The sequence below is a fragment of the Drosophila novamexicana genome, unplaced genomic scaffold (assembly GCF_003285875.2).
Source record: "Drosophila novamexicana strain 15010-1031.04,08,12 unplaced genomic scaffold, DnovRS2.1 tig00002261-arrow-arrow-pilon, whole genome shotgun sequence".
Classification (NCBI taxonomy): Eukaryota; Metazoa; Arthropoda; class Insecta; order Diptera; family Drosophilidae; genus Drosophila; species Drosophila novamexicana.
In genome coordinates, this window is record NW_020824969.1 from 17,034 (window position 1) to 44,769 (window position 27,736).

Consider the following 27,736-nt stretch of genomic DNA (forward strand, 5'->3'; position numbering starts at 1 on the left):
GTATGCTATTTTTTGATTCAATACAATAAACATATATAAGTTAAAAAAAAAACAAACAAGCTTTTGTGACACATTGTCTTCTTTGATAGCCTGTGAGGCGATGCCCGAGCTGGGGATATCCTCTCTGAAAAGGATATTCGATGGACGACCGCAAAGATGCGTCGCATAAGATGTATAAATATTAAATGAATCAGATCGATTTACATGAATGTTTTATTAAATCGTTTTTCGCAAAATTGTTATCGCATATCATAAATACGTATGTTTGTATGGTATTATTGTATACATATATGAACGCGTATATATGTAGGTAAGGTTATATTCAATAAATTATATAGAACAGTCGGGGCCGAAACTTGCACTTGAAACACGAAGAATTATTTACAACAGATCTCAAGAATTTTTACATACACGTTTGCATAAATTACAGAAACACAATTGTTTTAAGTACATGCCTTTTAAAAATACTAATTCGTTGATCGTATACGCATGGATCCCGTTCGACCCAATGCTATATACGTTATATATCAGCCCAACTTGGGTTTACAAAAAAAAAAAAAAAAAATTATTCTTGTTTGTTAAAGGACCTTTAGGGTTGTAGGAATGGGGGCGGGGGTTGGATTTTGTTTAGTGCTTGGGACATTACAATAATAATTTGGTGTGCTTTGGTCGCCGCGAGCTCTCTAGATGGCCGCCTCAATGCCCTCCGCATTCTTCTTGATCAGGCTCTCCCACTGCGCGATGAGCCGATGCGAGGAGGGCGCCTCCTCCGGCGTCAGGTCACAGAGCTCGGCCAGGGACATGGCCGGCCGCATGCCAAACGAGCTGGAGCCAGTTGTGGTCAGGGCATTATTGCCCCCATTCGAAAGGACAGCGGCGGCGTTCAGGCTGCGATTACCCAAAGACTTGTGGCCCATCAGCTCCAGGTCGTTGCTGTCGTGAGAGAAGTGGAAATGCGTGTAAGTACAACTAGAAAGCACACCCGGTTGCGCACCCTCCCAAACAAGTCGGATTCCTTGAAGAGCTTCACAAATGCCTAACTAACAAATCCTAAAGAGATATATCTCGTAATCAAAACTAAATGATATTATGGATCTATGGAAGTTATCGATAAAGCATTTCTTCCCTTTCTTTCCATTTCCCTCACATAGTACTTTATTCACATTCTTTGGGAATTCCTAGGTAAGGAAACTCGGTAGGGTCTTCTAGGTAAAAGGTAAAACTCCAATGGAATTACGATCCAGACCTAAAACTGGACTCTTTTCATTTAGCATATTTATCTATCGCCCCTTTCTTTCCAACTTGCATCTTCCTCTTCAGTTAATAAATTCGTAGGAATGAAAGGAAGGAAAACAATCGGAAGGAATCTTCTTGGATACTATGAGACATAATGTTTAATTTGAATAGAGATTCACATTTTAGTGCTGACAGCTAACTTGCAAGCAAGTCTATATACCTTCTTTCTACCCTTCCTTTCTTCCCACTTTATAGAAATCGAAGAAAGGGAAGAAACCGGAAGATATCTCCTTGGGTAGCTTGAAGCATAATGTTTCATTTGCATGGAGTTCCAAACGTTTTCCCAATGCATGTCTATCTAACCTTCTTTCCTTTACATAGTACTTCCCACCTCTCCCTCTCTAGCACTATTGTCGCTAATATAGGAAGGGAAGGGAAGTGGTATTCCCAACCTACAGACCTACAGCTTGAACTATTTCTCTTCAAGCAATCCATGCTACTTGCCAGCTCCTCAACATATCTAGCTATCCGTTTGGATACTTCCATTACAAAGTAATGCTCCTCACCTCTCTCTCTCCAGCTCCAGTGTAGATTGTGCATTGCGCAATTTGCCTGGTCCGTAGCAGTGCTCCACCTCGGAGTCGTCGTCATCGTCATCCGCATCGGCCTCGTCGTCGGTGCTCAGTTGGCTGCAATGGGCAAGAGTTAAACCAAGGATGTCCCAGTTAAGATTGACACGCACTTACAGCTTTTCCAGCATATGCTGTCGGTTGAGTTTGCGCAAACGCTTCAGCTCCGACTCGCGTGATTTCAGGTCCTGCAGCTCGCGCTGAATCTTCTGCTCGACGGGCACATAGCCACGTCTCAGAGGCCTGCCCTCCGAGTCCCGCTCGATGGCGCCCTGCGAGAGGGTGCTGTTGTTGTTGTTGTTATTGTTGTTGTTGTTGTGATTGTTGTTCAGGGCCAGCGGCGAGCTGCTGCCGGACTCGAGAAAGGCGAGCGCATTGCGCGTATTCAGCTTGAGGCCCGGGCTGTTACCATTGGGCGTCAATGGCGACAGCTGGACAACGTTGCCGGTCCCAACGCTGCCCAGCTGCAGCTTGCCGTGGGAGGCAATGAAGCGCTGCATGACACCCTTGGTGGCGCCATGGAAGGCGAACTGGCGCTTCTGCTGCTGCAGCTGCTGGGCCTGGGTCGGGGCGGGGCTGCGCGTCATCAGCTTCTGCTGCGGCGGCTCCGGCGTCAAATTGTAGCAATTGGGTCCAATGTAGCGCGACTCCTGTCTGGCCACCAGGCTCAGCTTTAGACCAGCCTTGTTGCTGTTGCTGTTGTTGTTGTTGTTGTTGGTCTTTAGCGAGGAGGCAGATATGCCGGAGTCATCCGAGTGCTGCTCGTCCAGGCTCTCCTCCTTGTGGCTGTTGCTGTTCACGCTGGAGGCCAGCGAAGGCGACTGCTCATCGCTGGGCACCAGCAGCGCGGTGACTGCCGCCGGCTGTGCGGTGACCAGAACGCCCTGGTCGACCTCATCCCGATCCTGATCCTGATCCTGATCCTGATCCTGTTCCGTCTCCAGTTCGCCGGCATTGCCATTAAGCTTAGCATAGTTCGCCTCGTAGGCGGGCTCCACTTTGATTGGAGGCGTGGCTGTTAGGGCGGCAACCGTAGCCAGCTGACGGTACTCCTCCTCGCGACGCACCACCTCCTTGATCTCCTCCTGGATGCGCATCAATGGATCCATTTTCTGTAAGACAGAGAGCGAGAAGGGGTTAGGCAATTCGATCTGTTTCAAGTGTGTGTGTGTGGCAAGCAGGAAGTGATCCGATTACCAATCGAATGTAATCGAATATGACGACAAAACGATGCGACAGCCAGCTGGCCAGCTACAGTAGAGACTGCCTAAGAGCAACCATCTTTAGTTGACGAACTCAAATATACCCTACAATCATTAGCGAAGCGTAAATGGGAAGGCAATATTCAGCGTGCATTTGTCAGTTCACGCATTCTGCATTAGCTACAGTAGAGACTGCCAAGGAGCAACAACTTTTGATTACAATTTAACACTTTTCAAGAAAAATAATAACACCTTAAATTAGTCAGTTAAGTTCGTAAGTTCATCAAATCAATGAAAAGAATACTTTGCATACGGCAAAAAAGTTCGTTCCACTTAGGCAGGCAACACTGTAATTAGTCTTTTCAAGCCAACTGCAGCCTCTGACAATTACGTGCTGAACTGGAGATGTTGCAGCTGCAGATCTGGATGCTTCACACAGGGAGGGGAGGTTGAGGAGAAGTGAAACGAGGTGGGGGGGGGGAGGGTTTATCGAAGCGGCTTGCGCAATTGAACAAAGCGGATGATGGCCAACAAAGTGACAATAAAAAGCCGCAGACAAAGCGACACCCAATCAAATGCAGGCAAAGAAGTTCACAATGCGGGGGCAGGTGGGCTGGAAGAGAGGGAGAGGGGCGAGCGTAACGTGAAGCTCGCAAAGCGGCTTTTGATGCGTGCGATCGCAAAAGTTGCGTGACATTTGAACGCAAATTGAATTCCGTCCAAAACAAAAGGCTTAAAGCACACATGACATAGGGGCATGGGTGGGGGTCCAAAGGGGGAAGGGGATCGGGGGAAGGGGATCGGCGGTGGCAAAACAGCTCGTAAAAATGCTAAACATACACGACAACAAAAAACAATCGAGAGTAAAAGTGTTTGAAAGTAAAAATCAACAGCAACAATAACAAAGATAATGAACAACAAGTTGTTGTTGTTGTTGTTGTTGTTGTTGTTGTTGTTGTTGTTGTTGTTGTTGTTGTTGTTGTTGTTGTTGTTGTTGTTGTTGTTGTTGTTGTTGTTGTTGTTGTTGTTGTTGTTGTTGTTGCTGTCACATATTATGGATGATGGGCGTGACAAAGGCGACCTCAAAGTTATGACATCGCATATGCATTGAAATAAATGAGAAAAAATGCAAATGGAAATGAAAAATTGTAAACGAAAACGAAAACGAAATTGAAAATGGGAAGTTTTTAACGGATGCGGTTGAACGGGCTATGTAATTCAATATGTCTGTGTGTGCGTGGGTGGGTGAGAGGAGGGGGGGGGGGGGGGGGGGGGACAGAGCTGGAGGTGAAAAGCAAGGCGGTAAAATTCAATTATTTCCATTTCATTAAGGAGTTCAGCTAGAGAAACCTTACAAAACTGGCCGACAACAGGTTAGAGAGAGAAAGAGAATGAGTAGCGGGAGAGAGAGAGAGAGAGAGAGAGAGAGAGGGAAGGGAGAGGGAGAGAAAGTGGTGAAAGAGAAGAATCAATCGATGGTAGATAAAGGGAAATGGATTAAGAGGGAGAGAGAGAGATCTTAAGTTGACAGATATAGAAATAAACATAACTATCTTTAGATAGAAAGATAGATAGATAGATAGATAGATAGAAAGATAGATAGATAGATAGATAGATATCGATAAACTAAAAGAAACAAAGACAGAGAGAAAAAGAGATAAAGTACATATGCAGATAAAGAGAAGCACAGAGAAGAAGCTGAAGGTAGAGAATTAGATAGAGATAGAGAAAGAGATAGATATACATGATATAGCGATTGAGATAGAGAAAAGGATAGATTTCGACACATGGAGACAGAGAAAAAGGATAAGAACAAAGTTAGTGATAGAGCTAGATATATACATAATTACACAGAAAGGGGAACAAATAAATATTGAAACTTAGAGACAAACAACTTCAGATATACTTAGATAGAAATAGAGAAAGATATAGATTAAGAAATATGGATAAAAAAAAGTACACAAAGAGAGGCAAAATTAAAATACAAATGCAAGTACAGACAGAGATGGATAAAGAGAAAGACAGAGAGAAGATCCACAATCAAGATAAAGCTGGATCGAAAGATATGAGTTCAGTATTAAATTAAAGAAATTATCAAACTATGGATATGGAAAATAGAAACCGAAATAGTTAGAAATAAATATTCGATAAAGAGACAGATAAGGAGAGAAAACGATTGAGATAAGCGCAAAAGCTTACTTAAAGCTCACCAACTTATATTAAAGCTCTGTGTCCGTCTTTGAATTTTGAAGAAAGAAAAAAACGAGCTTAACTGAACACGAGCTTAATAAAAACAGTACAAAATCTTCTAGATTTTAGCTTTGGGTGTGTTTGAATGCAATATCAGAACAATATTTAGATAAATTAAAGCTTCAAAGAGCTTTAATATCAACAAAAACCTGCAACATTTAAATAAGAAAGAACACTTAAAAAAAGGAAAGTCAACTTGAAAGCCTTGAAATACCTTCAGAAACACACGCATTACACAGAACCAGGCAGATGGAACATCTGTTTTAATTGAGCATTTCGAATTGACTGTCAAATTAAGTAAGCTTCATTGTCAACTAAGGGTATTATCTAGAGCCAGACAGATCCAACAGCTGTTTACTAGGTAGCACAGTTTAATTGATTATAAATTGCAACAGGCACAATTTCGAGTCTTTGTGCAATTTGTAACTACTAGTTAAAGTATTTGACAAGTAGATGACTTTCGCAATGATACAGTGTACACAGCGAAATCATGAGTGAAACTGGCAATACTGCCCATTTAACAGCAAGTTAGGCTGCCTGTTAGATTTTGACAGGCAGTTAAGCTAATGCAGGCCTGAAATAAGCATTAACAGCATGTTTGTCATCTTTGACAATAACATGAAGTAATGAAAGCTGCAAAGTGCTTGTTAATTTGACAGCAACATGGTGTAATTTAACCTAACTTAAACTGTTATACAGCAATGCCAAGAAATGTGTAGAAGGCAAGCAGAACAGCTGTTAAGTGCATGTCAACTTTGACGAGAGCACGAGGCAACTGACCCTTAACACATTCCTTGCGCTGCTTTACAACACTGCTCGGCCATGTGTTTGTTGGCCAAATGACAAGTCAATTAGCCACAACTGCAGCAGTCGAGATCTTTCTGCAGCTGATTTCACGATTCTTTGAGCAGAAAAATTCCAGCTGCATTTTGTGCTGATTAAATGCAATTTGCCGTCTAAATGCTTCCCCCAGCGGCGACAAATGGCAAAAATGTGCAGCAAGAAATGTGCCAGAAATGCTAGAAATGCCCGACAGATGCTTGTCACGGATTGGGGGAGGGCCGAGGCGTGCCTGTCTATGTGTGTGTTGTGCTCTTAGGATAAAGATTTTGTTGGCAACATGTTGCGGGTCAGCGCATTGAGCGCAAAAGAGGCCGCCAGAGGGCGCCAGCTCAGCTCTGAGGTCTTGGCTTGGGGCGCTTGGGGGTGCGTCAACTGTTGACTGTTGCTTCCGCATAGCTGTTGTTGTTGCTGCTGCTGCTGCTGTCGCATTAGAAAGTGGCAGCAAATGTTGTTGCCGAGCATTTAGAGCCAATAAGTAGTCAGCCGCAGCTGCAGGCGGGCCAAAAAGCCAGTCGGAAACACGGCCGCACGGCAACACGGCAACAAATGCAATTTGCTTACATTTTGCGCGCGAGGCTCATCAAATTTTTGCGCAATTCGTTGCAGATTTTCACTAAATTGTGCGTTAAACAACAGCCGCAAACACGAACACAAATAGCCACAAAAAAAGCTAAACTGTCGTTTTCACTGGCAGCAAAAACAAAAAAAAAAACACCAAATGCCAAAATGTTGTACAAAACGGAAGTTTCGATAGTGCCCGCAACAAGTTGCTAGTTGCTGCTCGTTGGCAACATGTGACAGCAACACATGCACACACACATACACGCATGTAACCTGTAAAGTGCAATGGCAGCAGCTGCCAACTTGACAGCTGTTGTTACCCCGCCTTCTCACTTCTTCTCCTGCTTTTCCACTTTACCGCAACTTTTAGTTTTTTTTTTTTGTTTTTTGTTTTGCTTGCAATAACGGCAATTGGGATAGCGCATGTCCAAGCCAAAGTCGCTGGCCCAAGCTGAACTCATTTGCATGTGGCCGGGGTCAACAGCAGCAGCAGCGGCAGCAGCAGCAGCTTAGCGCCTGAGCACCGTAAACACATTTGTCTGCTCTGGCGCATGCGAAATGTGCCCAAAGATCAGCTCGGTACACGAAACAGCAAAGCAAAAGAACAAATTACCAACAACAACAACAAGATGAAGAACAGCAGCAGCAGAAGCAGAAGCGCAAAAGCACAACAGAACGTGACGAGAAACGTGACCGTGACTTGCTCTCGCACGCTGCTTTGTCCGACGCGCTCTCCGACAACGTGCGCTCTCACGCTCCAGCACATTTACACACTCGCCGCTTGCTCCACTTCTAGCAGAAGAAGCATAACAACAATTGGCAGCGCAGTCGGCGTCGGCAGCGCAGCCAGCTAAGTGGACAGCGCTGCCTGAGCTATCGTTTCCAGGCGAGTGATCAGCGCATTAGCATGATATTCATAATGTATTTAAGAGCTGCTGATGATCATGTTAATGCTGATAATGACGTTTGATGATGCTGCAGCAACAGAAACGTCAACAACAACAACAACAACAACAGCTGCACACGTATTTGGGGCAATTCATTTAACGTTTTTGTTTTGGCTATTTTTTTTTGTTTTTCTGTTCCTCTCAGTGACCGACGAAGCTGCAATCGAAGCGTGCAAAAACAAAAGGTGCCAACAATGCCAAATTGATGTGCAAGAGCAGCAGCAGAAGAGAAAGAGAAGAAGAGCGAGAGAAATAAAAAAGGGGGTGTGTACTCAGATTTTTGGCCTGCTAGGCATTTGGGTCAACAGCAAGAGCAACAGCTATGATAACATTAATGTTAAGCTTAATGCTAATGTTAATAGCGCTGTTGAAAGGATGCCAAACCAATAAAAACGTACTTCAATTGTGTGCTTATGCCTCGATGGGCGTGGCAGCTGCCCGCCAGCCAACATTTAAATTGCCGTCTCTAGTTGTTGTTGATTTTAGCTGCACGCCATTTACATTGACTCCACCCCTCCCCCCTCGCCTCTCGCCACACTCTTTCTCAGTGCGTTCCCCTTCCCACCTGGCGGCACCTTTCTAACATCGCTTATCGGTTTTTACACTTCTTTACCATCTTTCGCTCCGTTGGCAGTTTTCTCTTAACAGCTGAGAACTGTCAGCATTTCTTGTGAATATCATTTATAGCTTCTAGCTTTGTAATTTTCCACTTTTTTTCTCCCCATCTTTTTAAGATTAACTGATAATCTATCCACTTTAAGATACAAATAAAAAACCACTCGACTTGTGTTTTTTACCTCGAAGCGTACTAATGACAAGTTGCCGAGAATCGAACCCGGAATCAGCTCTATAACACATTTGTGAGGGGAACGATCTTAAGTTTAATCAAGGAAAAGTTCTTTAAAAAGTTGATTGCTTTAAGAAATATGCCACTGGGCATAAGCTCAAAGATTTTCCTTTCTTTTTTCGGCACATGGATTTGTTTTTCATTTATTTTTCATAAGATCTCAGAACATGTCTGAATAATATTCAAATATTTCTTTCTTTTATCTCAATGTCAACTATTTGACGTTAAGTTTCTTTCTGAAGTTTATCATATATTGTTATTTTTCTTCCGTCTGTTAAAGTTCTTGTTTGTCATAATTTGTTTGAATTTGATATGCCTTGTTATTTCAATCTTAAGTGTTGGGACTAATTTACTTGGAAATTAAGTTTCATTTCAAGTGGTAGATTGTTTTCTGGAGCAAACGCTACAATCTTCTCTTAAATTCTATATAATCATATCGTATAACAGATACAGATTAGTTGAACAGCCTCGGCTGCCCGATGGCCCGGCCATTAGCTCGTTCTGCAAAGTATCTAGAGCATTTGCTAGTTTACCTATTATTACTAGGCCTTTATGCTTTATCGATTATCGTCTCGGCTCTCTTTCGCTTGTAAAACAAGACACAACAGAAATCAACACCTCCTCAAGCGTTTCTTTCGCCAACTCCGACACACACATACACAGATGCAGATACATAGATACATAGATACATAGATACATAGATGTATAGATGTATAGATACATAGTCATAGATACTCGCAGTTCATGCGATCGACCCAGTTATTGGATAAATCGTGATCTATTCTCTTGCGGCAACAACAACGAATATCTTCAATCTTTGGACAATTCGATATCTGAGGCGGATGCACTTGGAGCATGTGTCAATTATGACGCCATATCATGAGCATATTACAAATTACCGTTATGCCCGAATTGCTATTATTAAGCGTATTCGCCATGGGTAGGTCGCGGCACACAACCTGGCCCCAAATCTTGGCCAAATCTGTGGCTTGGTGCACAATTCAAGTCACGTCTCGCGACTGGGCCAAATTGCTAAACAAAGTGAAGAGAAAATAGAAAGATAAATATATACATCTATATATTCATATTAGCGAATATTACCCGGCTTTGCACGAGGCAAGCATTTTTTGCTGCATTTCTTAAAAACATTTTCACAAAGATCTTTAGAAATCAGTTAACGATCGATCGGATTTAAAACAAATAAGTTCCACACCTATTTTCCGCACTTGCAGGTGAAATTCAACAAAATCCCCTGCTAGCGTACATTTAAATCACAGAAGCAGAATCTTTGAAAATGACTTTGAAATAACTTTCATAGAACCGCTTTTTCGCTAATTTACAAAAGTTACGAGAGGAATTCCCCAAATAACTGAGACAGGTATTCATTAAGTTCTTATGTAGTGTTATGAAAATAACTTTGAAGCCGATTGGAGAAAATCCTAAGCTTCTGATCGACAATTTCCGTATGCAAAAATGTGGATTTCATAAAGATCCTTGAGTATGAATTTGAACCAGCAACTTCACCCACTAAGTTATTGACCTCCATTTTCAGAAAGAAGAAATGCATATACCGAAAAGCCTGCAATCCCTCTCAAATTAATTTAAACAATGAACTTTGAACATGAGTTTGAGGCCGGTCAACAAAAATGTTTCACACAATTTCACGAGTTTTCCACACTTGCGCGTGGAATTAGCCAAAACTTAGTCTAAGCATGACCCTCCAATACGTAAGGTAACTAAGTGAAAATTTCCCCTCTTCAGCTCTTACGACTTGGACAGTGCGTTGATCATCAATCAGTTAATCAGTCAATCAGTCAATCATGGCAAACAGTTTTGTATAAAGAGATATATCAACACTTAAGGCTTTACTTAGCGGGCTTTTCTTGAAGGTCGTTGTAACTTTACGCAATGCCTAAAATATGCTGCTTAGCTATTGTTGATTTTATTTATTTCTTCAAGTCAAATAAATATTTTCCATTTTCTTATCTGCGTGACTTTATGGATCGGCATTGGGCACTACGCATTTACGTATATGTACCTAAGCAGGCGTGTGGACAGCTATTTACCGAAATGAATTCGTGATAAGCGCCAAATTGATAAAAGTACCAACAACAACAAAAATATATAAAATAAATAAATAGAGAAATAAAGAAATGACCGCGATTGGGTCATTTGGCAGGCAGGCTGCGTGACCGGGCCAAATCAAAAATCAGAGCTCTTGTTTGACCATTGAATTTCGACCAGGTCACGTTTAATTGATTGCTTAGCTCATCAGGTTAAGTGCTCGCTGACGCGTCTCCCATCAATTTGCGACCTGTTTGGGGGGGTTTTCCAATGAGAATCGCAATGTGTTTGAGTCAGGCAGAGGTGCGAGCTATGTCTGTTAGGGTGTGTTGCGGCTTGCGGCCTTATAGTATAACAGTTGTATGACAGTCACACTTAAGCTTAGAACATTTCAACAGAATTCTATCCATAAAATGTGACATTTTACCAAGCATTATGAAACTTTCTTTAGATGAGCTGAGTTCATGTATAACAGTTTGACATATCTAGAATTCGTATATTTAAGCTCTTGTCTAATGTTACAGTTAATTTGAATAGTTGAATACTAATAAAACACATGTATAACAGTCATATAACAGTTGTATAACCGTTCCTTTACAAGTTTTGTTACCTACAAGCTTAAAACACAGCTTGGGTAGCAAGCGCTGCGTATATAACAGATTGACCAGTAACATTGCTGCCAAATTTAGCGTGTTTAGTTTTAGAGTGTTTAGTTTTTTGGTTACCAGTGCAAGCATATGAAATTAACTGCAACATTTAAGAATAGACATAGAGCTGAAATTTGACAAATAAAATACCTCTAATATGTGTATAACAGCCGTGTAACAGTTGTATAACAGCTTTCAAATTGTGCTTGTAGATGCTGTAAGCAAGCGCATATAATTTTGGAGCTGTTCGCAGTGAATAACAAATGTAAGCAATATGTTGTGTTGTATAACAGTTGTGTATAACAGTTGAAAGTGTCCAATGTCACATGTATGTGCATTTTCAAATCAAATTATGTCACCCAGCGTCTCTTGCAAGCTCTAAACAGCGCATGCCAATGCCCGATGAGGCCAAACAACCCAGAAAACGTGCTCGGCATTCGCAAAGGGGCAAACAGCGAGGGAGAGAGCCGGGCAGAGAGAGAGGGAAAGCAAGAGGGGCGTTCACATTATGTCATGTAGTATGACAGCAGTGCAACAAGTATAACAAGCAAAGCGCAGCTGCTGCTGCTGCTGCTGCCCTGGGCCATTGACATGCGGAGAACAACTGGGCAGCAGTTAATGCCAAACGCATCTAGATACATTTGTATCTGCATCTGAGGGGCTTGCGTGTCTGAACTTGAAACGCGCGCTGGCGCTTTTTATTATTATTATTATTATTATTATTATGGCCCACAGCAGCAGCAGTTGCAGCAGCTGGTAAAAGCCACGCTACATGAAGCACGTAAAAGATACAGATACAATGCCAGATACATGGCAGCCACAGATACAGATTCAAGTGCAGACGTCTCGGCTCTAATGTAGACGTATCTCTGATAATTGCCGTGTTTTTGGGGCCGCTTCTTCTTCTTGTTTGGCTTGTAATTAAAACGTTGCTTTGCTGTCGCTTTTGATTGAAAAATGTTGCCAGAAAATGAAACAAAAACAACAACAAAATGAAACAAAACAATGGCAAATATTTGCGGCACGTTTGTCGCTTCAGATACAGAAACAAGCACTAGAGGAAGAAAAACAAAAACTCTATTGTAAACTGAGGCAGGCTCTTGTCAATTTTTTAATTGAGTTGCTTTGTTCGGCCAAGGTAAATAGCGGGACGAGGGGGGAAAACAAATAAGATACAAGACCCTGAGAAATAGGTCCCCTCCAACAATGTTATTGGCGCCCATCAGATCTCGCCCATGTTTATAAGCTTGTAGATCAATTGCATTTAGTGGAACACATATACAGATATATATATATATATATATATATACAAATAGAAACTGACTCAGTCATGTGATATAAGATTCATCTTGTGATGGCCATGGGCATGCTGATGAAAAGAATAGATCAGATGGTTCTTAGTTCTACGACAGAAAAACCCATCTGGTCTATTATCCATTTAAAATGAACAATCTAATGTGATCTTTTTTCAGTTTTAAGGTTTTGATCAAAATCAGCTTTTGTGATCAGCATAAAGTAATTCCAGTAATGATTCCAGCTATTGTCTTTGGCAATTGAGTTTATGCCGAAAACTTTAAGCGATAGTTTCAATGTTCGTACCCTTATGTTACCAGCTGTTTCTCACTTTGTCAAATAAAAAAAGCACTTGAAATTTCATTTGAAAGCTAAGCTAATTCTACTTAGTCAATCTCTGAGACATCAGAGAGAGCATTAGAACTAATCAATAAAAAGCTGACAATACATCTTGACTGATGCTTCATCGTCTACTCCGCCCGCTGAAAAGCATGGAAATAGACGTGAACAGCTATATAAAATGTGTACAACAGCTGTATAACAGTTGTATAACAGGTGTATAACAGTTGTATCACAGTTTTATTTAAGTGCTTATGGTCAAAATCTTTGGTTTGTTCTTTATCAATCACGTATAACAGTTTCTTAGCATTATAACAGCTTATCCTTTAAGCAGCTTTCAGTTAGCATCGAAATAGATGAGAACACTTTTGTTGTTAGTCATAAAGCATATAGAAAGACAGTAGATCTCTCTTTCTAGCAACTGTTATACATATGGTAAACCTCTTTAGCAGAAAGAGAAAACCTTTTAGATAAAAGCAATCATACAGTAAAGTTCTTAGGAACAAAACCAAACCTCTTTAGCGATGCGCGCATTAAAGTATCCCAAACTTAAGATCTGCTTATAACAATAGCCCGGGAATATGTTGCTTGGGTTGGAAAACCCACGCGTTAGACAATTTAATGCAAAAGTGAAACCACTTTTGTGGCACTTGAGCCAACTACATAAGCTAGTAACATCCCATTCAGTGTGCCCAGACCGGGTTGACCGTATAATCAAGAGTTTTTTTCTTTATTTTTTTCGGGAAAGTGCGAGGCGGGGCGAATTTAGTCGTGGCCTTAATGCCAGCCAGCATAATAGAAATACAAACTGACCGTTGCTTGATGTGAACGGGATTTCTTTATTTTTTTGTTGGATAATTTAAGCGATCTTAACTCACGGTTGGCTTACTCAACTCCCACCCCCAACAGCAGCTGGCCAGCTGTCAGCTCTGAGCCCTCAGCTCTGCCGGCATGTATGAATGGGTTATCCATTTGAATGAAATGCCGGTTGGCCACGGTCAGCAAACCATCATGGGGCCCACAGAGACTTGGTGCAGGGTCTTGAATTGCGTTTTCTTCCTCTTCTTCTTCTGCTTTTATTTATGACATTTAGCGGCTTGCTTAGCGGTAAAGTGTTTAGACGTCTTCAACACATGCTAACTGCACTTTATAAGCGTCATATTTTGTGTTGGCTCAATGCGGTTTGTTTGCTTTGGCATGTTCATAAAAATTATCATTATCATAATCATTATCATTATCGTTAGCTGGGCTCTTGTGAAAGGCCTCTTCCCCACTCCCTCTGTCACTCCGTCTCTCGCTCTCGGTTAAGCCAAATACCATGGAAATTTGTCATGTGCTCCGTGTGTTTGATGATGCCTTTCACCCACGTTTACACCTGAATTTGTTTTAACCAAGTGTTAAATGCGTTTTGCAGGTCGTGTGTGTGCAAAATGCCAGAGATTGTGATTTATAACAGTTTTATAACAGCAGCAAAAAAACTTATTTTCAAAATCCGATTAGAGCAGATGATGCATACCGATATGTGCGAAAGCTCGGAAATCAAGGTATGACAGGCATATAACAGTTATATAAAAGTCCCATAGAAGTTTAATAAAAGTTGGCAATTTGATAACATACAATAAATAAAAGTTATTTTATCAAGCAAACAGATATACAATCAAGATTGTTGGCAATAGTATAACAGTTTAAGAATTTAACAAGTAAACTAAACAATCTGCAGAAAATAACTTAAGAATTGTCGTTTTAGAGTCGTATAACAGTTGGATATTACAAAACATGCTGCAAGAAAAAAACTGTTAAACTATTATTATAACAGTATAGGTAACTTAAATTCAGCGTATAACAGACGTATAACAGTCGTATAACAGTCGTATAACAGCGACTTACTAAAAATTTAGCTGAAAATAACAGTTTTTTGTCAGTCTGAATAGATTTAGATAGATTTGGAAGTATTAAAGTTAATGCACTATATGACAGTATACAAATATTGGCCATGCTTGTGTATATTGCTTGTATAACATTTGTATAACAGCGGCCTATAGTTGCAAAAGAGTTATTTCGCTGCTCTTAGGCCATTTTGTAGTCAATTAAATAATCATTAGAGTGTTTAAGCAGTTGTATAACAGTTTGCAAAGCATTTCAAACAGCGCACGCTTTAAGCAAACGCTTTGTGGTACAGTCGCCGTCAAGCCAGCTCGCTTGCCATTTTGCTAGTCGTTTAGCATGCAGCTCAACTAGCCTGGTTACACTCTACTAACCACTAAATACTGAGCCAGAGCCAGAGGCAACCAGGCCCAAAGCGTAAAGCCCAAATTAGCTAAATTTCAATTTGGCGCACTGCTAAAAAGTATTATTATAATCTTGTACGTTATTTTTTTGTCCAAAGTTAAGCTAATTTTAGCAAATGTATAACAGTCAGAAGACTTTCGAAGAAGAAAAAAAACTGTATCCGAATTGCGTTTCCCACGCTTTTAGAAACAAAATGGCGACGCTTGATGACAATGCCCAAGCGCAGCAAGATTAACGGATTAAAAATGTAAGAGAGCGAGAGGCAGAGAGAGAGGGAGGGGAGTGGCGAGTGACAGTCGAGGGAAGTGAAGGCAAATAAAATGCCAAATCATGTCACAAATAAATAACTAACTAACGCAACACCAAAACGAAAATGCAAATGCAACATGCGAAACAGACAGACAAAGAGTGGCAAAAGAGGAGAAAAAGGGAGAGCAAGGGGCAGGGGGAGAGGCAGAGCGGCAGCTAGATATAGATATGTATATGCAAGCCATAAGTGCGACTTCCCAGTCGCCGTCTATTTTGTTTGTTTTTTTCTGCATTCAAATTAACGGGGCCCCCGCTGTCGCAGCTGTCTTATTTATGTTACTGTGTTCGTGATGATCATGATGACAATGATGATGATGATGATGATGATGATGATGATGATGATGGCGCTACTTAGTGCATATGACCGTTAAGCAAACCATCAGACAGGCAGGCAGGCAGACAGAGAGACAGGCGGACAGACGGACAGCAAGACAGAGAGGCCAGCACACGTTCACAATTGACCAGCAGGTTGGCAACTCTGCTCGGCGGAAGTGCTATCAACACACACACACACACACACACACACACACACACACACCAGACACAGGCACACACACTTAGACTCCTTCTTCAAATGACAAACATATCATTCGGCTGTTAACACATTTAACAAATTCAAAATACTTTCAAAAACAAACGTATGCAAATTGCGTGTTTCAAATCAATTCGAAAATTCACGCTTTTGCGTTTACCCAAACGAGTGAATGAAATGAATGCAATTCACTTGCAAATACCAAGTACTTGGTTAGTGCAAGCGAGTTATTCAAATGAAGGCATAAGAAGCATCAAGCGGTATATCTAACCCATATAAGCCCATATATCTATTGTTAACTTTAAGAGCAGCGCATATTTGAGGGCTCAAACAAATGAAGTTCTTGCTAAGTAATGAATGCATTCAAACACAAGCGATTAGCATGTGAAGAACAAGTAAATTAGCGTATTACTGCAAATTGCCTTAAAGCATTTAAAAGACTGTACGTGCTGGCAACTTTTACTAAAAGATATCATGCCTTAAGATCCAACCAACAATATTTGCCAGCTCTTCGAATATATATCAAATGTTTATTAAATACACGAAAGCTCTCTGGCACTCAAACTGACATTGTACTTACAAGTATTTTTTATCACATTCATTGCTTCATTTGAAGAAATGCATTCGATGCATTCGATGCATTCGATGCATTCGATGCATTCGATTCAACATTCGCATCATTCACAAGCTTCAAGCAAATGCATTGAGCTTGCGAATGTATTTGCAAGTACTTGAGTGCACGTAAATTGCTTTTCTACACAATTTGCTGATTGCTTCTTTTGCTTTTGTGCTTATCTAGCGGCAAGTATTGTTTGCAATAGCCCAAAATAGATGCGTTTATGACAAATGACAAAATGTATATTTTTTTTGGCAAAAACTTCCCCCGGGAATTCGTTTGGCCAAATTGAATGCACGTTGTCCGCGGCGGCCTGAGTCATGGCGGTCGGGAAGGGCACTTTTGTTTCGTTGTTTTATTTTATTTTTTTTTTTATAATTAGCGCTGGCATTTCAATTACTTTTTTGTTGCTGTCGCTGTTGTTGTTGTTGTTGGTGTGTGCAAACAGCCACACGGTAAATTGGTAAAAAGCCAAAGTGGCTGCAAAGTATCTTATCTGGTTTCCTTTTTGCCAATTGCCGAAGCGCTGCTCTCCGCGCTTCTCATTCGCCGTGCAGGTGCGCCATGTAACATGGCCTCGGTGCAGGCATTATCTGAACAAGTGCCACTATATAAGGTTCAAATAGTTCATATATATAGACAATAGAGAGAATAGAGAGAGGGGGAGAGAGAGAACAGTGCGAACTGGTTGGCGCCGCAGCGATCCGAACGTATTGTGTGGAAATCTACGCCTGATAATGCCTTATCAGTTATCATTTTGTTATCGATTATACAAACAGACGTTGGCTTTTGGCTAAATAACTGGACGGCAGGGCCTTCATGTCTTTCAAGTTCAGGTAGTTGGGGCTCTGAGTCATTGGCAACGCTTAAATTTACGGCGCTTATCTGAGCAAAAACTTCAAGATAGAAAAAAAAACAAAAACTTAAAAGGAAGGCAAAGAAAAAACACAAGACAAATTATAGAAGCATTACACAAAATTACATAGACATGAACTCATCCACCGTAAGTGGTTCTTACTCACATTGGTTGCTTGCGAACTAATCATTTCTATAATTGATATATAATAAATCGAGAAGGTCTGCGTTTAAATCAGCCCTGTACCTTGTACAGTTACGGGCAACTAAGTAGAAATGACTGCGACTAATGGAACTTTTGATTAGATAAACGCCGATTTGGCTTGTGTGTGCTTCCCAAATGCCAATTGACACTTGGTGAATGCGGCGCAGAACACATGTTAAATGGAAATATGGATTCTGGTGAATTTCGGCTTTGTGTATAACAGTTGTAGCACAGTCTCTTAAGCTTGCTGTGTACCATTTAAAGCGTTCTCAGCGATTGAAATAGTAAATCCAGGGGTATTGTGTAGCTTTCAATTGATCAATTTATCCGCTTCAAATAGACGTTGAACTTAAGTTGTATAACAGTCGGAAAATAGTCCACAATTTCAGCTGTTCATTTCACATTGACGCCTATAGAAATGTGATTAGATAAAAGACAGAAAGCGCTTCTGGCAGACAACAAAAACCTGGTTTATTTAAATATAGATTCCGACGAGTTTGAGATACGCATTTAACAGTCGTATAACACTAGTCCAACAGTCATATAACAGTCCCAAACATGGTAAGACCACTTGAAAGACAGCCAAATGGCGTAGACAAACTTTTCAAGTACTTATGGACTCAGCCATGCTTTTTATATGTTTTCAACGGTAGCAGGATATCCATATATAACAGTTTTACACATAGAAGACTCTTTTTCAAAATAAAGAGACAGACACAGTCTTCTTTTGGTAACGCGTATAACAGTTGCACTTATGACAGCCGCAAGAAAATGTAAGTTTGTATAACAGATGTATCACACATCATTGTACGAAACTCTTTGAAAAGCTGGACATGCAACAACCGTACTAGAGTGTCTAAGATTTGTACAACAGATACCTTACAGCAGAATTAAAGTCGTATAACAGTTTAATAATATTGAAGAATAGCTCTATGCTAAGGAAGCATTCACTTGATGTTAAACAATCGAACAGTTTGTGCTTAATAGTTGTATACCAGTCGTATAAAGAAAATATAACATACACATGATGAACGCATGTATAACAGTCGTATAGCGTTCGTTTTACTGTCATTCAGGAGCTATATAACGGTTGTATAACAGCCTCTTAAGCCTGCAAACACCCCATTTGCTAATTGACTTTGTGTTTTACTCACGAGTTTTGCAATTTTATGTGAATTTAATGCGCGCCCCCCTACAAAACGCTAATTAGCCTAACGCCCCTGACATTGATTGATGAAGTTGCAGCCAATAGATAGATCTATGCAAATTACATATATATATATGTGTGTGTGTGTGTGTGTGTATATAGGTAGATCCAAACCATATGTTGAAGTGCAGCTGGAATAGCTAATGCACTTGATAAGCTATCAGCTCGATTGGAACCTTGACTTATATAGCCCGACAGGCGGCCGTATCTAGAAGTATATTTACGATTTTAGCCGGCACGGGAAAAAAAAAAGAAAAACAATTGTAATTTCGTGGGCAGCCTAGCAAATTGCTCAGAAATACCAATGGCAAATGCCATATGGCCTATGGCATATGCCATGTGCCATGTGCCATATATCATATCGGGGCCCATTCAATTGGAGAAAGTGGCAGAGAGTTGGGCGCGCATTGTTAGGCATTTGATGATGGAAAATGCGACACGCTTTGACTCTTCGGCTCATTGTCGACGTCTGTCATTGACATTTGCCAGCCTGCTTTCATTCAAATTCAATGCACTCCGCGCCGGGTGGCAACCCTGTCTGCAGCCCTATACAACACTGTGCGAAAAGTAAAAGCCCAACAATGCGCCTTTTGTATGCGACCAAGTTACAAATTATAATTAGCGCAAATCGTAAGAAAGAAATATAAATCAAATGCTTTTTACAAATTGCCAAGCAAAATTCCAGACCCAAAACCCCCGCCCCGCCCCCCCGCACACGCCCACTAATTGATACTTTTACCATATATTCATATGTGAATGCAATCGGCTGAGGGAAAACGCGCAGCTGGCCTGTAGCTAATTGAAAGAGAGAGTGTGCGTGTGTGTGTGCGGCACAGGTGTGTGTCTCAGACCAATGACTGGCTGCAGTCGCCCATTTGTGCCAATGGGTTAAGGTTGATATGCAAATAGGCAGCCCAATATGAGATCTGAGACAATAACTTAAATTGAGGCAGGTCCGCAAAACAAAAAATAGATGATGTATTTTGCATACAATGCTCGGCTCGGCTCGTAATGCCCAATAGAAAGCCTCGCATGAGGCCAGCACGCGAAACTAATCAAATCTACAATTTCGAACAATGAAAATGCATTCAAAAACTAGATAAACAGTTCACAAGCTAGAAATAACACTGAGACAGACAGCCACATAAATTATAGGCGCACATAAGTTCATAAAAAACAAAATGAAATGCAATCGAAGCTGAAGCTCGGGGTCTTAAGAGAAACACTTCAACTTGACAGCCAAAGCAAACATATGGAAAGACGAAAAGCTTCCAGAAACTGAGGAAACTCTACAAAAATAATAACAAACTGAATTTAGACTACGCTCTTCGGGCTTAGCCGACTAAAAGATGCCCTAAGCACAGCACAAGGCTGCCTTTACACACATACATATATATAAATATCTTTATACATATATCTTTATACATATACATACACATATTGATAGAAATGCATCCTTAATGGATTTCGGTTCTTATTGTCCGATCCCTATGAAATTTGCAGGAGAAAAAAGTGGATATCTAGCTGTCATAATTAACAAAAATTTTATATCTTTTGATGTAATGAAAATGAAAGAAGTTGTCGAAAGAAAAGAGATTTAATTTTCAAGTCCAATTTCAAATCTTAAGCTCTTGTAGTATTCGAATTCGATGCGTTAATCCAGTGGAAGACCTCATCGACATTTGCCATAGAATGATGCAACTTTCATAACTCCAAGAATCTACATACGAAATTTGCTAAGCCTAGCTGATCGAGTCGCTGAGTTCTAATAGGATGCGGTAAATATCTTTTATTGTTGCGGATGGGCGTGAAATACTTATATGATGGGCTCATAAACAAAACCCAATCAGAATTGTCTAGACTCTTGCAAGTCCCCGAATCTCGGAGTCTCTGAGTCTTGTGTGTGAATGATAAATGGGGCTTTATGTTTATGGGGATGTTATCAAAGCAGCCAAACGATTCACGAGGCGCTGAGTTCAAACCTATTAACAGCTTAATTAGCCATTTTAATAGCTTCATATAGAGTAGACAAAGAAGTAGAATAAAAATTAATGAGAAACTTTGTCAAACAACAAAACATTTCAAAAAGGCACACAGTCGGAATCAAGCTGAAGCTCTAACATTTCATTGCAGCACGTTATACAACACTAGCAAAACTAAAAACGAGTAGTTCATCAACACTGCACTTACTCTGCCTTCTTGTAGTTAATGAGAAACTTGCTCAACCCGTAAACATTTCAAATATTCCCAAAATCAGAATCAAACTGAAGTTTTAACATTTCACACCAGCACGTTATATAACACTGACAACAACAAAAGTAGTTAATCAACACTGCAGTCACAGTGCCTTGCTGTTGTCTATTATTTCCAGCCGTGGCTAGCGATTGCGTCAACCCGCAAATTAATCGCAGATCGTGAATCAATAAAACCAAAAATCAATCGAAAATTATAGCATAGAGCTCTATTTGTAACTCTGACAAAAGCATGAGGCACACACACACACACACACACACTCGCACCGTGAACTAATTGCCGTCCATTTACCATTTACCAGCAATTATGCTCAATGTGAATATAGCCTGCGATTATATTTATAGACCAGAGCATAAGCCAACCTGTCGCGGAACGCATATCTGACTATGAGATAATCGCGAACGAGTCGAGCGCTTTGATGATTTCTTTCACTTTGATTGAGTTGACATGGTTATATCTTTCTTCTTTCTTTCGTTTTGGCTGGCAAAATTGATTTCAGTGTTATAAAACACAAATAGAGAGAGGGGTGGGGGGGCGATAAAACTATTAAGTCAGTCGTTGGAGCAGTGCAACGGTAAAGCGTTGCGGCAATTAATTAGATACGCGACTGCATTATGCTAGATGTGAGCCATACTTAAATACAAAACTCATATAGTTCAGTTGAAAAACTTTCAAAAAAAAAAAAACAACAAAACGGGAGGCTAAAAAGTTGCATTGTTATGGGGCGTTTTTTGTGTTTATGTTTTCTTTGCGTTTCGTTTTTGTTTTCATTGAGATGTGCGCCTAACGGTAAGCCCGTTGCATGCATAACATTCACAACACTACACATAAAACATTCACTTTTCAACACTGCGCACTCATTTGCATTTTACGATATCATTATTATGTTTATGATAATGCGTATTTCGTATTTCGAGCATTATGCATTGATTTCGTAATCTTTGGCTTTATGAAAACTCGCGCGCTCCCATCCAGCCTCGAGCGATCTTTTGATAATGTCTTCATTCATTGTCAGAACTGGCCAACAAAAAAAAAATACATTATAAAATCATTTTCTTTCGAGTGAAATTTATGATGCATAACCTTGTTTACGATCTCGGTGCAATCGAAAAGTGGGCCTCATATTTGCCCGGCACAACTAAGAGCTATACGCATTTACCAGAACAATCTTTTAGCCTGTTTAGCCGAGTTCTCATCGTTGGGGGGATTTACTGGACTTGCAGTAACATCAATTTTGATGATTCACTAAAATGCCTTTGGCTCAGTTTTGGACTCTATTGCCAACTTCCTGAGTCTGGGGATTTTGTTTGGGACTTTATCACAAAAAGAAAACATTTTTATTATTTCGAATATTCCGCTTTATAGATAAGCCTATATAGTTCACCATATTCGCCTTTAGTTCAGTAATTAATATCTATTCTAGACCAGCAACAGCTATATCAAGATATCTTGCATAAACTCGACAGTCACAACTGGAATTGCATATGTTAGAAAACTTGACCACATCTCAATACTATAATATATAGCTCTATGGGAAGAATCGGTCGAAGGATGAGTTGTTGTATGGCAAACTAGTCTGTTTTCCAAAATATTAGCATCAAACTTAGCATTTACAAGCTGCCCCAAGCAAACATGTCTGCCAGGCCTTAAGGCTTACGTCTATAAGAGTATTCCAAGTTCGACGTGCCGCAGATCTCCTAACTTTCACGTATTTACATGCATGTTTCTATAGATGCAAATCTTAAGTAGAACTGCCTTAAATTTGGTATTAGCCAAGAATTCAATTGCTTAGAGCTCGACTTATCTGAATTCCAGTTCGGATTGTCGAGCTTTGGATATTTATTTGCAGCTTCCTTTTTGCAGTTTTTGCTGCTCCAGTTCTACTCTCAGACATGCCACTCTCTCTCTCTCTCTCTCTCTCTCTCTCTCTCTCTCTCTCTCTCTCTCTCTCTCTCTCTCTCTCTCTCTCTCTCTCTCTCTCTCTCTCTCTCTCTCTCGCTCTCTCTCTTTTCTCGTATCACCCGCTTTTAGCCTCACTTTGGCAGAGACTCAACAAACAATATCTGGCAAGGGTCAAGTGTCATTGAACCAGGCATTGACCTCCACCTTCTCTCCCAAGTTGTACTCCCCATTATGCACCCCTCTCCCCCCCCCCCCCCCCCCCCCCCCCCCAACCATAACAGCCCCCTCCCCCTACCCACAGTCAACGCTTTGCTCGCTCGACGATCGCCAGCGACAAGTTTCGAGTTTGGCGCATTTTTTGTTTGTTTTTCTTGTTGTTGTTGTTGTTGTTGGCGTTGTTTGCGTTTTTCATTTGTCTCTGTTTGTTGTTGCCCCCCTCCCCGCCCCCCCCCCCCTTGCCTTGCCCCCGTATCCTCTTCAAGCTGCCTGCTCCAGACGTAATTACATTTGAGTTCTTTGGTCCGATACGCCTTTGGCTCTTCGAGGCGCTTTCGGGGCCAGAGTTTTGGGACTCGGATTTGGGCTTTGGCTTTGATTACTGCCGCAGCCATCTTCAAATAGTTTCTGTGCCTACTTCTTCTTCTTCTTCTGCTTCTTTTGGCTAACAAGAGCAGGTAGCCGCGGCGCCTCTCCCCGCGCTTCTCATCCGTCATCCACTTGCCTTGTGTTTAGCCTTAATTATGGGCTTTGCGATGATGGCGCATTAAATCTTCTTTTTTGTTTTTATTTTTTTTCTTAATATTCAATTTAAATTTGAAAAATAAATTTGCAGCCACAATCGAAAAATAATGACTTTAATGGCCACTTATCGGGCTGAGCCGCGGCTGAGCTTCGCGTTTGCATCCGCATCTGCATCTGCATCTGCATTTGCATCAATTTGCTTGACCGGTTTTTTTTTATTTAACTTTTTTTTTTGGCCATTTTTACTTTCAATTGGCGGGCAGCGAAAACGGCTGCGCGAAACGAGAAAATGCACTTCGACTGGTCAAAAAATTTGTCGCCGTCTGAAAGCGAAATCTTAACAATAAAAAAAAAAATAGCAAGAAATACAAATACAACAAATTCTAACCGGTTTTTTGACAGCAGGCATAAAACAAACGCAAATTCACGTGAGTTAGAAGCTTTTTTTCTGCAGCAAAAAACTAGATCTAACAAGTAAGAGGTTCTAGTCGGGAGCTCCCGACTAAAGGATACTCTGAACCCTCTTCTTGCAACATCAAATGCATATATATATTCTATTTTAGAAGATATATGTCAAGTTTGCTGACTCTAGCTCTTACTATTTACCAAAATTACCCAAAAAACAGGATATCGATATCGATTCTTATCGATTATCGGAAACAAACTCGATCTGCGCAGGAACTAGGAGCATCTACATCTAAAATTTCAAGTCTCTAGCTCTTATTAGGTTCTGAGATCCTTGACGGACGGACAGACAGACGGACATGGCTAGATCGACTCGGCTATTGATGCTGATCAAGAATATATATACTTTATGGGGTCGGAGAAGCTTCCTTCTGCCTGTTACATACATTTGGCTTTCGCACAAATACAATATACCCTTATACCCATTTTGAATGGGTTCAGGGTATAAAAACAGAAGTACTGGGAGAAAATTTAAGGCAGGGCAGGTTAATTGGGCTTAAGAATAAATGGGGCAAAAGGAAACAATATAATACTCTCTAGAGTCTAGCTTGTACTTCTTTTTTGTTTAAGTAAAGTATTTGTTTAGCATATTTCCATTATTGAAACACTAGAAAAACTTTGTTAAAATTCATTTGAAACGTGCTCGAAGATTCTCTGCATGGGACTAACATAGACGGCAAAGTTTGATTTCAAATTTTGGCTATTGTTTTTATGTGAAAAAGTTATATCTCAAATATTTAGACACCGGCTGGGCTGGGGGAATACCCGCTAGTATATGATATAATAAACCGAATCTAGCTCGTATTACCCGGCCTTGCTCGGTGCAAGTTTTATTTTTCCAACCATTTTCCGTCCGAAAAGTTCATAAAGTTTTTAGCTTGCCAAAGTAAAGGATCAAGGTTTTTTGGGAAAGAATTTAATCAAAGTTTTCTGCCTGCCCAAAAACAGCCTGCAGTGGCAACTCTACAACTGTTTGTTGCCAAAATCTGGCAACTCTGTTCAACAATTTGCCAGACTTTGTTTAATGTGCGCACATGTGGGGCCGCCTCCTAATGACAATTTCTACTCAGTTGTTGAAGCCCCTTTCCACCCCCTACCCTCCCCTCCCCTCCGCCCCCTCCCACACACTTCTTATCTTGCAGTCTCTCTGTCGCGCTTGCATTTGTCATTTTTCGTTAAGTTTCATTTATTTGGGTCATGGACAGTCATCTTCTGTCGATAGCACCCGCCCTCCCCTCCCCCTTTTGATCGCCTCCCCCCTCCCCCTCGCATCGTGCGACTGCTTCGATATGTTGCCAGCCACTTGACAGGTTTTTCGACTTTTACTTGCAGCAACTGCAGCAAGGCTAAATGCAGCATTTGAGCCCGTCCAGAGACGGCTTTTTGGTTCCGTCTCGAACTTGGACTTGGCTCATGAACACTTTTTGGCTCAGGCGCAGGCAATTTATGTTTTGTTGCTGTTGCTAAATGAGTTGTAAAAACAGCTGTTGATTTATGCTCTTCTTCTTCTTATCGTTGTTGTTGTTGCTGTTGCTGTTGCTGTCACTTCTGGGTCGCCAATTTGTTTATCGAAGTTGGCACTTGTGGCACACTTGTGGATACAGATCTTTATGTGCTCATCCCGGGCTTGACAAATGGCTGCAGCAGACCCAAAAGCAAACAATAGAAGTTTTCGGGCAAAGAAATCGCCCCAAGAAATTTCACTAAAAGCAACAACAGCAACATCAACAACAACAATGCGCAACAGCCAAATGTTGCCATGACTTTGACTTTTGCGGCCACCACACACACACACACACACAAAAACAGCCGAAAAAAAAGAGAGAGACAAAAATGATTATAAACAATGCCCATGAAACATGAAAGCAACTGCGACTGAGCCCAGCAGCATTTGAGCAGACGCAACAAATAGTTCAAGAGAGCAGCAGCAAAAGAGAGCTTGAACAAAAGAGAGAGCTTCGCGCAGAGCCGCAAAATTTGAACAGCGCAACTGTGCAAATAGTGCGAGGACAACATTAAAAGCTAGCCAAAAAAAAACAAAAACAAACAAGCATAATATAATAATGAATAGACAACAAAATTTAAATGAAAAACCAAACAAACGAAGAAAATATAAACGTGTACAATAAGGCCGCTTGTTGTTGTTGCTATGATGATATTCCAGAATCAGTCAGTGGAACGTCACGGCACAAGAACCACCAACACCAGCAGCAGCAGCAGCAGCACCAGCAGCAGCAGCAGCAATAAAAGAGAGCAGAGCGAGTTCAACGCACAGCAAAGTCAAAGGAATGAAGTTCAGCAACAAAAGTTGCACAGGATGTGAGCCGCAACAAAGTAGCCGAGGACACTAGCAACATCTAGGGGCAGCAGCAGCAACATTGACAGAGTGCAATTAACTGAGGCTCAGCAACAAAAGTTGCACAGGATGATCGCCGGAACAATGAGGCCGAGGACAGTAGCAACATCTAAGGGCAGCAGCAGCAACATGTAACAGAGAGCACAGCGAATTCAACGCACAGCACAGGCAAAGAACTCGGGCTCAGCAACAAAGTAGCACAGGATGTGCGCCGCAACATTGTGACCGAGCACACCAGCAACATCTAAGAGCAGCAGCAACAACGATCGTTTTTTTTTTGTTTGCAGCACTTTTTACATATGCATTATTTATTTGATCTATTCACTCACCTCATCGGCCTTTTGCTGCATATTGTCGTTGTTGTGTGTGTTTGTTGCTGTTCTTGTTTATTGCTGTAAAAATAGTATTTATGGCAATTAAAAAACACTGACAGAGTCCCCAAAATAAATGTGTAAACAAAACGAAAACATACAATAAAAAAAAAAAAAAGAGTTATGAAAAAACAAAAGTAAAAAAACACTTTCACTACCAATAAAAGTAGAACAGTGGCGTAAAATAATAATAAAACTGCCAATTATTACAATTGTTATTGTTAAACAGTTGAAGCTGATGTTGTTGTTGTTGTTTTGTTTGTTCCTTTTTACTGCCGTTGAATTTGTTGCTTTGCTTTTGTTCAATGTGCGCGCGCGCGCAACACAAGACGCAAAACGCCAAACGCAAGTGTCACAAGCAGTACAAAACAAAAATGTTAAAAAAAAAAACATGTACAAGAGAACAGCTTAAGACGAACCGTAACGTAACGAAAATGTGTTAACAACAAATTGAAATGCGAGACAGAGAAGAGACGCGTTATGCACGACCAGCACGCAGCGCAGCAGAATAACAACTGACGGCACGAAAAGCAACTGGCGATAAACGCTGCAGGCAAGCGCAGTGGAAAAGCTCACTCACACACACGACATACACGACACGCACACATGCACACGCACGCACACTCGAATTGATGAAGCGCGCGCGCGCTCACCGAGCAGCCAGTTGGCAGGTCTGGGCACACACACAGACACATACAAAAATATACCAAGCAACTAAAGCGCCTTTTGGTATTTTTTAGCGCAAGGCAAGCGATATGCGCCTGTGTCTGTCTGGGC

At 41.0% G+C, this 27,736-nt stretch overlaps 1 protein-coding gene across 1 annotated transcript; it reads right to left on the bottom strand.

Moving 5' to 3' along the window:
• Positions 1 to 223: 223 nt before the first annotated feature.
• Positions 224 to 27,457, bottom strand: LOC115769086 (putative uncharacterized protein DDB_G0272194). The gene is made up of 5 exons (XM_030713798.1): positions 27,379 to 27,457; positions 26,918 to 26,980; positions 1,983 to 2,977; positions 1,803 to 1,925; positions 224 to 933 (listed from the first exon to the last, which is right to left on the bottom strand). Exons 2-5 carry the CDS (start codon positions 26,936 to 26,938, stop codon positions 684 to 686), a joined length of 1,389 nt encoding a protein of 462 aa, XP_030569658.1. The 5' UTR covers positions 26,939 to 26,980; positions 27,379 to 27,457; the 3' UTR covers positions 224 to 683.
• Positions 27,458 to 27,736: the final 279 nt, after the last annotated feature.

What these genes read in the sequence shown, in the direction of transcription:
- LOC115769086 (XM_030713798.1), bottom strand. Translation starts at nt 26,938, where the DNA reads ATGCAGCAAAAGGCCGATGAG. An exon ending in TGCAGCAAAAGGCCGATGAG is followed by an intron (nt 2,978 to 26,917) that starts GTGAGTGAATAG and finishes TCTGTCTTACAG; the next exon opens with AAAATGGATCCATTGATGCG. An exon ending in CAGCATATGCTGGAAAAGCT is followed by an intron (nt 1,926 to 1,982) that starts GTAAGTGCGTGT and finishes TGCCCATTGCAG; the next exon opens with CCAACTGAGCACCGACGACG.